The sequence below is a fragment of the Gigantopelta aegis genome, chromosome 8, assembly GCF_016097555.1.
Source record: "Gigantopelta aegis isolate Gae_Host chromosome 8, Gae_host_genome, whole genome shotgun sequence".
Classification (NCBI taxonomy): domain Eukaryota; kingdom Metazoa; phylum Mollusca; class Gastropoda; order Neomphalida; family Peltospiridae; genus Gigantopelta; species Gigantopelta aegis.
In genome coordinates, this window is record NC_054706.1 from 14046455 (window position 1) to 14059421 (window position 12967).

At 37.1% G+C, this 12967-nt stretch overlaps 1 protein-coding gene across 1 annotated transcript in view; it reads left to right on the forward strand.

Annotated features, from left to right (window-relative positions):
• Nucleotides 1–2710: 2710 nt before the first annotated feature.
• LOC121378305 overlaps nt 2711–12967 on the forward strand; it is a 36452-nt gene continuing 26195 nt past the window's right edge. The window contains exon 1 of the mRNA XM_041506413.1: nt 2711–3081. Coding sequence (XP_041362347.1) covers nt 3027–3081 — 55 coding nt within the window. The 5' untranslated portion in view covers nt 2711–3026. The remainder of the gene's footprint in view (nt 3082–12967) is intronic.

Sequence of the window (12967 nt, forward strand, 5' to 3'; positions counted from 1 at the left end):
TTGATTCGAATTACACTATATTATATATATAAATAATGTTCATATGTACTTATAACATGGATGTAAGGTAGTGAAATCAGGGTCCCCAACCCTGACACTATCATACTTGTGTCTGGGGACAATAAATTTAAAAAAAAGAAGAAAAAAAAGAAAAAAAAAAGGTAATGGACAGATTTACAAACGTTTGAAATGCGGGTTTTAACAAATACAATGGCTCACTAAACAACGTGCAGCAGCTTTGAGCAACACTATGCACCGTATTGGCAGGTCAGGTGCGTGCCCAGGACAGCAGGTTTAGATTTATGAGCAAAAATAAGTCCAACCACTGTAAACACTTATGGATGACGTGCCATTTATGCATGCAGACTCTTTGAAGAGAGGCTGCAATGAAAATAATCTTTTGACAATGAAATTTTATTACACCTTTGGGCAAACCTGTATTGACAGTTATGACGTACGACAAACACATTAGTTAATGCTGTGTTTGCGTTTTACAGAATGGAAATACGGGTAGCAATTTAGATAGATATGTCTGCAAGTCAACGCACAATAACTACATCGATTCTTTTTATGTCAAAGAGAAAAAAAATTTGTTTGAATTCAAAATAGTGTGTAAGGTATATTACTGTGAATGTGAACTTTTTCCTTTGATACATGAAAAAATAAAAACAAAACAAAAATAAAAACTATGACAACAAACAAACAAAAATAAATAAAAATAAATAAAACAAACAAACAAAACAAAACAAAACAATACAATATCTTGTCGAATTATGTGCATTCTAATGTTATTTTAACAAGAAATGAAAGCAAAACTAAAATAAATAATACAAAAACAAAAACAACAAAACAAAACATACAAACAAAACAAAACACACATAAACAAAACAAAACAAAACAAAAACAAAAGCGAAAAGAAAACAAAAACAAAAACAAAACAGATAATTACAAAACAACAACAATATCTTGCTGTCAAATTATGTGCAATTCTAGAGTTGTTTTAATATGTTTTTAATTAAAATGCTTATTCAGTTTTAACTTTTATATTCAGAAACTATTATTCAGTTTAAGCACAAAATGGAAACGTTAACATGTATTATCAATTTAAGATTCGACAATTATAAATTATTAATTATTATCACAGAAAATATTTTTAAGACTAGTTTGTCAACGATCGTCTTAAAAGGACATCATAAACTCAACTATTTCTTCTCTTCCACAATAGTTTATGAAACAATTTCAACAACAACAAACAGTTTAAGGATCAGGCCCCAATTTCACACAACATCGTGAGCTTAGTTTTGCACGTCGACGTAAATCTACGACTAAACCACAATTCTTATCACTATTATAGTACAACAAATATAGTTAGAAATACACATATTTCATTTTCTTTTCTCTTTAAAATGCTCCATCTTCCATAATGATGCAATGTTCTGCGTGAAATAGACGCCAAGCACGTGCAAACGCACGACTGGTATAACTGCTAGTAGCAGACGTAAACTTACGATGTTTAGTGAAATGAGCCCCTGTGTGTTAGATCAGGAGAAATAGCTTAAGATAGTAACAAGCCTGAACAAAATTGGTAACAAGCTTAAAGTCGCAAAATGTTTGTATTGGATACACCGGCCACCATATGGGCCACCGTCTTATTTTATAAGATTTCTGTTTTTCAAATTATTTAATTAATAATCTCATTACATTGCTTGTGTCTAAAACGTATATGTGTAGACACTTTCTTTGCATTTCTACTGTCTGGTTAATAATAAAAATAGATAATGGTGGCCATTTTAGATACCATCTTGAATTCCCGAGTTAGCTTTTTCTGGATTTGGGGCACTTTTCATATATGTTTTATGCTACTCTTGGGCAACGTTTCTGAAAATGTTCGCTAGTTATCACTTTTTTCCAGGTTCGGACTAATTTAATTAAGCTATTATTCCTGGACTAAATATTGTATTTGTAATTGGGAGACGACCACGTAAGTTTAAAAATATGTACCCAATCACCCAATCGCGCGTGTGCGTATGTGTGTGCCTGTGTGCGTGTGCCTGTGTTTATGTGGTGTGTGCAAGTGCATGTATTTATGTGGTGTATGTGTGTGCATGTGTTTTTGCCAGTGTGTGTGTTTGAGAGAGAGAGAGAGAGAGAGAGAGAGAGAGAGAGAGAGAGAGAGAGAGAGAGAGAGAGAGAGAGAGAGAGAGAGCACAATACAATATAACAAGGTTGTCAATCAATTCATTGAAACTAATCACAAAATTCCCCCGCCCCAAAAGAACTTGTCCCGGAGCAGACCCCTGGCTATCCAGAGCTCGGCCCCGGGATAGACATGCTTGAAGCCTTAGTGGCATATAAGCATGTTATATATTATCAATCAATCAACCAAAACAACTAAATCTTTTTTTTACATATAATATTATCTTAAATTTTATTTCACAGACTGAATTAGTTTTGTGTCCTGTAACATCACCACACACCAAAATCGTGACAGACACAAACCACCTCACCCACCCATCATCTGTAGGCTACAGCACTGTGGGTATATTATTCTAACTGCCTATAGCCACTCAACTCTGTTGAATAAACTCCATTCATAAACATACATGTTGACCTCTCTGACGAATATACAGTCGAGTAGACTGTCATTGGGGGCATGCGATATCCAGTCAAGCGTGTCACCTTCGTCACATACTGTGAGAAGACCCCTGATGCGGAACAGTCTGTGCCTGCCCATTTGAGGAAACGCAGCTCACCGGCATGTAACGCAAAACCGATGAGCTCGCTCGCCGTACTGGGATAACAATCCACCCGGATAAACAAAAACAAAAGAAAAAACCTCTTTGCAGGCTTGGTTTACATGATCGTAGCGGGGAGAAACTCGAAACGTCTTCCTCGTGTAAAGCTCAACTGGTTACCAAGAGGGTTAATGTGGTCACGTCACCCAACAGCGAGTTGGGATCGGTGAGGGAAAAACCTGATTACAACAATACATGCGTGTTCCGAAGACGAATCAGTAAAAAACAGGAATGATGGACTCGGGTGTGGCTTTAGTGTTGACAACGTTGATGTCCATAGTCCCAGGTACGTGAAATTGATTTTTGTTTGTGTGTGTCTCTCTCACGTGTGTAAAATATCTCTATCAGTATTTATTTGCTTTCTGGTTTCGTGATGTTTGCCGAATCCTTGCCAATCGATGAGTTATCGGGGCGTTGTCTATGCTATTTGTGCGGCACGTTACACCATATTGAAACAGTTCTGTACACATTAGTTGTACACTAATGCATTTATATCAATATAATTATGTGTTTATATTGATATAATATATTTTTCTGCGATTTACTATTATTTGGGTAAAAGTTCCTATTTATTTAAACAGCCTAATTTCAGTAAAATCTATTATAACCTGATATCCTTATGACAGTTGGAAGTTGAGTCATAACACTATTTGCAGTCACGATTCAACCTGCTGTAAATGGCACTCTGTATAACAACCACCTGTCTATCTAGAGTATTAAAGTGTGTTCTAGATAATACATCTAGTTTGACTATGCAGTCGAACCTAGACAAAAGCTACTTTGTCATGAAATGAAACTTCGTGCATTTCTCTTTTACATACATTGAAGGGGATGTTTATGTAACGACACCGTAGCACATTATAAACTATACTTAATTGAAATAAAACAATTATAGTTTTCTCGAAATGCTGTCTCGATTGTAAGAAGGTTCATCGTTGTTAAGTGGACTAGATGGTCGTTTCAGTTGTGGGTTTTTTCAGTTCTTCATTATGCATGCATTATGAATATTGTTATTATTATCATTTTAATATACTTTCCTGTGATATCTGTATTTTGCATAGGTCTTTACACTGTAGCGGGTTTCTTCTAAGATTACAGGTTAAACACTACCAAATGTTTTACATCCAATAGCCGATGATTAATAAATCAATGTGTACTAGTGGTGTCGTTAAATGAACTTTAACTTTACATTGTTATATTAAAAATGTAGTATTTTTTTAGTGATGTCATCTATAGTATTAGTTTATATTACTTTTGTTTGATACCCCAATCGTCAAAACAGTTTCATTTATTCATTGAATTACAAAAGACCGACACAAATTACTTTTTATTTTGATAACTGGAAACGAAACGGGAAATTACGATAATTGTATGTACAAAACACCACCAATTAACCTCAGGAAGGGATGAAACATAAGTCAAAATACATCATACGTGTTTAAGTGGACCTGACGGAATATTTATGCACTCTGTTATATAATCAATACAAATGGTCTGTATTTTGTGGAATTACCGGTTTGCCCCGGGGTTTCTCGCAGGACGTAATATACCCTCATTACGTCTACCTGTATATTCTGGCACAATGTCATACCTGTGGCGTTGTTATTGGCACGATCAGGCAGCTGACCTACATGCAACGAAACCTGTATTGTTAGAGGTAAGGCACGTCCACACACATAGTGGAATGTTATGTTATCGTGTCGTGCTTTATCGGCGCAGATCCAAAGGGGTAACTGTTGGGGGGGGGGGGGGGGACTTCCCCGAACTTTAACGAGCCTCTGGAAATACTGTGTTTCACCAGACATGATTATAATATCTTGTTAGGATGGCTGTTTCTGTGGAACATAGATACACGTATATTTTCCACTATAAATAGTTTTCGTAAACTGTTAGTATGTTCTACAATTTTATTTGTTTAACCCCCCCCCCCCAAAAAAAAACCCCAAAACAAAACAACAACAACAAACAAACAAAAAAACCCCAACAAAACAACAACAAACAAACAAAAACAACAAAGGATCGATCTGTGTCCGTGGGCCTATTTTGGCTATTTGTTGTTCTATTCAGTACACTACGACTGATATGTTCTATCCTGTCTGTGGGGTGGTGCATAAAAAACCAAAACCCAATCCCTTGCTACTAATGGAAAAAATGTAGCGGGTGTCCTCTCTAAGACTATGTCAGAATTAACAAATGTTTGACATCCAATAGCCGATGATTAATAAATCAATGTGCTTTAGTGGTGTCGTTAAACATAAATTATTTGAAGACTGAATTGCAAATGAGATCAGGTGAAATGAATACATCCAGGAATGCATAAAATAAACTAATAAATCAAGTAAAATAACGTTCTTAATCTTCTAACAATAACTTTCAAACAGTGTAGTTCGTGGGGGGGTGGGGCGATATATAAACCAGACGTTAAATCTGCCGTAAATTCGTTTTACGGATGTGAAAAAAAAATATATTAAAAAAAGAAAACCTTTGGCAAGTACTCTATATTACATGGACTAGAAAACAGTTAAGCTTGTGCGTGTAATAAATCAGTTTCGGAAATAAAGTGGGTGTCAGTCCTAATAGTCTTGAAACTGGCAAGGTAGTCTTTATAACCATACAACATCCTTTAGACGCATATCAATTACTGAAGTTCAGCCTCGACAAACTGGTGTGTTTCCACTGTCACATGTTCACACCATCTGTCAACACAATCAAAAATATAATTTGTAAATTTTGTTTTCACACTTAAAAATAAATAACAGTTTTAAAAAATACACACAAAGAGAAAAACCCTGTTACCACATAATTACCTACGCTTTCCTAGCAACAACTAAGGTTTCTTCTGTACAACGTTTTCCCCAAAAATGATATCACGAACAAATAATCTTGATATACCAGTCGTGGAGTTCTGGTTGGAACGGGACATAAAACATGGCTTACTGATGGGTATCGATCTTGCAATCCTTCGCACCTTAAGCATAGGTTTCACAATGTACTGTCCAGAAATACCCGCATTTGCCTATAAGGGCCTAACATGACGAAAAAAAGGTGAACCTTGAGGCTTTCTTTGATTACGGGCCGAATGATTAAGACATCAGTATATATCTTTTGGAGATCTAATCTTTAAAACACTGCTATCCAAAAATATTTCTTTATAAGGCAGTCAGGACTCAGGGCAACGAAATCACTGCAAAACGTGAAGCTCCCTTTATGTACGGGTCTAATATTTGTACAGTTTTGGCCTCGATATATACCTTTTTGTGATACAGTCAAAAAACCCCACCAAAAACAACAACGTTGACGCATGAACTTGTCCTTGGGTGCGGAAATAATAACATCACATTGGCATCTCTGTGATAAGGGACGCAGTTTGTACAGCTTGTGCAGTTCCAACATCTGGCCAGATCTGAAGATCCAATATTTTCTGTGAAGGCGTTATATGGATTAAATATCTTCAAAACGCGAACCTCCCCTTGGTTACGGACCTAATGTTTGAACAGTTGAGACCTTGGTATCTACCATTCGGTGATGTCCACAAATGGTGTTTGCTAAAGTGAAATGATAACATCTTCCCTTGTAATGCACCATACAGAAACCTAACAAGAACCAGTTACTTCACCAAAAGCCAGCACGGCTGTCGACACAATACATTACAGCCGATAACAAAGAGGAAACCCTGGGCGACTAAATTTGTACAAAGACTTATTGTCTTGTTGGTATTGTGATTTGATCTTAATCTACATTTACTGTTTAACTACAGTCGAATTGTGTTGATTCTGACATTCAAGCAGTTTACCGGTCTCGGTGGTGTAGTGGGTAATGCTTAAGACTCTTATTAAACGTCAGATTTAAGGCTATTTCATTAAACACCAACAGCTAACCATTAACCCTAGGCAGCCCAGATAGCTGAGGTTTGTGTCCAGGACAGCGTGATTGAACATTGGTCGAATATAAGCCTTGTTAAAGATACTTTATTCCGTTTTTACTCTGAAGAATATCTCTAAATCTTTATGACAAACAGTCATCGATACCAAAGTTGTATCACTAGCACTGCTTAAGGAAGAGTCAAAGGGAGATTAAACAAAGTGCTTGAACTTTGATTGGATATAAGCACGGTTAAAGATACTTTATTCCCTTTTTACTCAGTAAAATATCTCTAAATGTGACTGACAGTTATTAATATTAAAGTTGTATCACTATCACTACATAAGGAAGAGTCAAAGGGGATATTTTTACTTCTTCCACGTATCACTGTCATGTGCTTTGTGTATAGTAGAACTACCACCACCACCAACCCGCAAGGTGATCCATACTTCTTAATTCACCTGCAGGAGGACTGGCATTCCCAAGACGGGTTTGACAAGTCTAAACCTCCACATGACAAAGTTCAGTGGACTTGTGCACATACATTTGCGAAAGCATGCATTTACAAATGACAATCAAGACAGTGATCATACCAGGTGTTTGCGAAAACATGCATTTATAAATCACAATCGAGACAGTGATCTTACCAGGTGTTCGCGAAAGCATGCATTTACAAATCACAATCAAGACAGTGATCATACCAGGTGTTCGCGAAAGCATGCATTTACAAATCACAATCAAGACAGTGATCATACCAGGTGTTCGCGAAAGACGAACATATCCTGCTTTATTGGTGACATCCGCCATGAGCTCAGCATTCCAGGCACGTATGAATGAATTTATCATTGCCATCAAATGTTCATACCAAGATACCGAAGTATGTAACAGATGGGCAGCAAGGATAGAACTTGTGAAACTCAGTTCAACGATTTATGGATTAATAATGAGTCAAAATACGGCGGTTCTTTGAAACCTACATAACTCAGACCTGCCGTGCTCCAGATCAGGTGTCCAGTGACCGAGGTATCCGGTCTCGTTCCTCCTGTAACAAGACGCCTATATTCCACAACATGTTTCGTACGCCGTCACATTTTAAAGGTACTTCGCCCACAAAAAGAAAGGTCTGTTTTCCCAAGTAATAATAAATAAATAAATAAATAATAAAAAACCGAATATGGATGAATGAATGAATGAATGTTTAAAGACACCCCAGCACGAAAAATGCATAGGCTATTTGGGTGTCAAACGACGGTAAACTACGGTAAATGCAAAAAGGAAGTCATGATCAACATCAATACAAAAATTGAAGAGGTAAATTAAAACACAGTGTAAATAACTGTGCAAAAAAATACAAATATTACAGATAGGTAAAATTAAAATTTAGAATATAATTCAATATCACGAAGAAATTGCGACAAAAGCTCAGGATGGAATCATTTCGATTCCATCACATTTCTTCGTCCAAATATATTTTTTCAAGTTTCCTTCAGATGATTGTCCATCAAAATGTGTGCACCGTCAGAGTACACTGACTGCTACAGGTGGAGGCTCTTTCTTCAAAACAAAGAAAGAATTTTTTTCTTCGTAATAATAATAATAAAGTAAAATTTAAAAAAGAAGTAAATGTGCCTATTAAAAACCGTAACATGCATCTATGACTCGCTGCCAGGTGCTTTCTTTATAGAGAAGAGGTGATCTTGACCACGATATATGGTTCCAACACCGTCTGTAGGAAGACTGCCACTTTCATAGCACAGCGTACGTGTTCCGAAAAACTTTCTACAGCTTCCGTAAACAAAGGGAAATCTGAATGTGCATATTTCAATCAAGGAACTGTGCATATTTTACAGAAATGTTTCTGAAGTTATTTACAGGACTTGTGAAGTATCTTTAAAACAGGCGAAGGAATATATTCATGTGTTCTGTCACCTATATTCATAATGATGTCTTAACACGGCAGGCTTCCCACGTCAATCTGTTCAACCGCTTGAAGGCATAATACTTAAACACACTAACATTACCCTGGATCTTATAATATCTTGACATTTATATCTCTATACGGTCGGGTTTGATCCATATAGAGTTATCGTTCTTTAAAAAGCCACAGGTACACGTTTCGTGAACTAAATATATACTAAGACCAAAAAAAACAACAACGTGAATTTCAAAGTGAAATCAGACGCGGGATTTAATTGTTTGTTTGTTTTGTTTAACGACACCACTGGAGCACATTAATTTATTAATCATCGGCTATTCGATGTCAAACATATGGTCATTTTGACACAGTCATAGAGAGGAAACCCGCTACATTTTTTTCCATTAGTAGCACGGCTTTTGATATACCAGTTGTGGTGCACTGGCTAACTGAAAAATATAGCGCGTTTCCTCTCTAAGCCTATGTCAAAATTAATAAATGTAAAAGACGATGATTAATAAATTAGTCGCTCTAGTTGTGTCGTTAAACAAACGCATAGTATACAACACACCTGTGATATGTAGCCAATAAAAAGCGACCCTAGTTTCAAGCCGTGAAAATAGACGCTACGTTTGGTTTAGCTACAAACCTGTAACACATCTGGATAAAGTTACAATACAGAGAAACAAGAGTTTGTGACTTCGGATTAGAGTTCGTCTCTGTAACCGATACATATATATAAACATAATGCACCAGCATGACTAGAAACTCTTCGGATGAACGGAAATGGATAATTTAAACAATGAAATCTAGGTAATGTTTGATTTCATTTATGAAAACGGTTCAAATAGTTGTAAAACAAACAACAATAGCTGTAATGCTTAAAAACTAGGGTTTGTCACTTTAAGACAGAAGGCTGCTAACTACAGGTTGGGGAGTACAGTATTAGATAATACAGGGAAATAGGAATATGGCCACACAAATGTGAAGATTTAAATCGAGTAAACAATATAATTATACCTTGGCAGTATGTAGGTAAGAGGTATAATGCTTGCCTGAGGTGAATGGATGCTGGTATCGAACCCAATCAATGGACACAATGTGTTTGTTTTTTCCCCCGTCCAAAACCGTGTCCCACAACCGGTGTACCAAATATCCGTGGAATGTGTCGTCCTGTCTGTGGAGAAACGCATATAAAAATTCCTTGTTGCTATGGATGAACGAATGAATGTTTAATGACAACCCCCCCCCCCCCCCCACCCCCCAGCACGAGACATACATTGGCTACTGGGTGTCAAACAAAGGTAAATCTATGTCGAAACAGCTGTATATCAGACACAAAAGAATCGCTCTTTAAAATGTGCTGAGTTGTCATGCACGTTGTGCAATATTAAACGAACAGAACTATGAAAGCGACAAAAAGAGAAGAGATCAGTAACATTGAGGTGATGTAGAGATAAACTCGCATTCCTTTACTTATGGGCGGAACGTAGCCCAGTGGTCTGAGATCGATCCCCGTTAGTTGCCCATTGGGCTATTTCTCGTTCCAGCCAGTGGTATGTACTATCTTGTCTGTGGGATGGTGCATATAAAAGAAAAATGGAAAAATGTAGCGGGTTTCTTCTCTAAGACTATATGTAAAAATTGCCAAATGTTTGACATCCAATAGGCGATGATTAATAAACAAAACAAACGTCTTCCTTTACGTTTTATTGTATTAAACACTATAATACCAATATTTCGGTGTACAGGTCCCGATATCTTCGTCTAGCGATACTGTGATTATTCCTTCCAGCAATCGCCTGGTTGGTACATGTAACTGGCATGAGTCACGCTCCACGTTTAGGTACGTGTAGAAATAACTGTTGTTCTGACACCTTTACATATTACCTGATAATTGCGATGCCATGTTCACGACGTGTCCAGGATTCTCATAATCGGTGCTGAATTCCGCACAGGTCAGGTCAGATCAGGTCAGAGTGTTTAACGTACACATTCAGAACAAGCTGTTGTAGCGCACGCCTGTCCTGGGCACAGGTCCGGCCTCGGCCGACTCCTCCATCCAGGACAAGAAAGAGATGGGGTGGGTTGGAGGGGGGACCGCCTGCACTTGGCAGGTGCAAGGGAGCACCAGCAGTTCGACCGTAGCCGGTAATAGGCAGAGGGTGCTATGCAATTTGGAATGTTCCGTAGGATTAAGCCAAAGAGAATGGGTGCGCACTTTTGATGAATGAATGAATGAATGAATGAATGTTTAACGACACCCCAGCACGAAAAATACATCGGCTATTGGGTGTCAAACTATGGTAATGAAAATAAATAAAGTGATGATCAACATCAATATAAAAATTCAAGACTTAAACAAAAACAGTGTAAAGAACTGTGCAAAAACACAAATATCACAGAATTTTAAGGATACTGAATTTTACTCAAAACTTCAATTTTGTGCTTTATTGGCTATTCTCAAAGAGAATGTTACACCCCTGCACCACGGTGAGGTTACAGCACACGCAGGGGCTGATGAAGGAAGTTAGGCGCAATTTTTAACGGTCAGCCAAAAAATAAAGATAGGGAGCTATGTATAGTTTGAGAAATTAGTAAGCCGAGAGTAGCTCGTTAATTCCACACAGACCTTACTGGTAGTTTATACTGAGGTTGTTACAGAAATTATAATACAGAGGGGCAAGTGAAGGAACAACCGTCTGTGGTAATACTGATCATTCGTAGAAAACAATTGCAGGCTCGCATAAAAACAATATATATATAATGTAATCCACATTATGGATGATGGGTGAAAAAATGTATTAAAAACAAGCTAAAAAAAAAAAAACCCCAAACAAACAACAAAAGCAAGAACAAAAAACACAAATAAATGAGAAAAGAGAATACCCCCAAACAAACTAAACAAAGCAAACAACAACAAAATATAGAGAGAAATAAAAGAGTTAAGAAGAGAATAAGGAAATACAACACCTGTAAAACAATTATCCCATCTGACGTTTTAACAAGGACGTCACAATTCAGTCTGACAATATATTTAGACCATTAGTCTATTTTAAACAAAACATTAAGAGAAGGTTTCAACATTATTAAAATACCAACTTACCTGATGCGTGTCGTATAGAGTAGGGTATGGGCTAACAAACTAGTGAGGGTAAGGCGGGTACGTGAAATTCAAATAGTATTTTGTTTATCTGTTTGTTTGTGGTTTTAATCTGGATTAATTTTTGTTTTGCTATTTTTAAAGGTTTTTTGATGGGGGTTTTTGTGTGTGTTTTTTGGGGGTGTTTTTTTTAACCAGTCACATGCTCAAGAGAGCGAGCACTCGCGAATAATTTGATTGGCTTCCAGCGTATACGGACTAGCGACCTTGAGTATTCGGCCTCCTGAACACGTCTAAGCCAAGGCTTATGGCTCTAATATACTGAACAGCATTGAAAACGCACCAGTACTATTTTCCCCCTTTAGATATTAATTTTCAAAAGCTAAAACTTGTAACCTTGAACACAGTGGTATAGTCACAGGCCCTTAAGAACTGGGGGCCGGACGCGGGTTGTCCTGCTCTATATACATAAAGGTAAAAAGAGAGAGAGAGAGAGAGAGAGAGAGAGAGAGAGAGAGAGAGAGAGAGAGAGAGAGAGAGAGAGAGAGAGAGAGAGAGAGAGAGAGAGAGACAGAGAGACACAGAGAGACAGACAGAGAGACAGAGAGAGAGAGAGAGAGAGAGAGAGAGAGAGACAGACCACACACACACACACTCCAGATATCGATCATACGGTTATAAGTCAGTTTCTTAGGCCTAACAGTAAAGTACTGAAATCATTTTATAAACAAACTGTTTACCCTTTTGACAAAAAATACATAGTTTCAAAATCATTTAGGTTCTACCACTGGCGTGTTTTCATTGATGTTCAAAATATAAACAAATTTCCAAAATATGACAAGTTTTGGGGATATATAGTTTAATTATTCTCAAGAGGAATGTTGTAAAATTTCATACAATTTCTCAAAAATAGCCCATTTTAGTTGGGATGGGGGTGGGTGGTAGATTGCAATTTGCCCAAATTAAACGAAAATGCCCGAATCTGGAGAACAACATTCATTCATATTAGCATTACTGTCAAACAGCTATATAGTGTTGCAAACGAATACAGTACAATACAATAGACAGTAGAAAATAGACTACAATAGAATCCAATACAATCCAATCCAATACAATACCATAGATGTTTAACGACACCCCAGCACGAAAAATACATCGACTATTGGGTGTCAAACTATGATAAATGCAAAACAGTAAGTTGTTGCAAACGAAACATTACACATTTTCACATGGAAAATTACAACTAATACTGTAGCTAGAATAATGGAAAAATCTGGCGAAAAGATTTCAGGG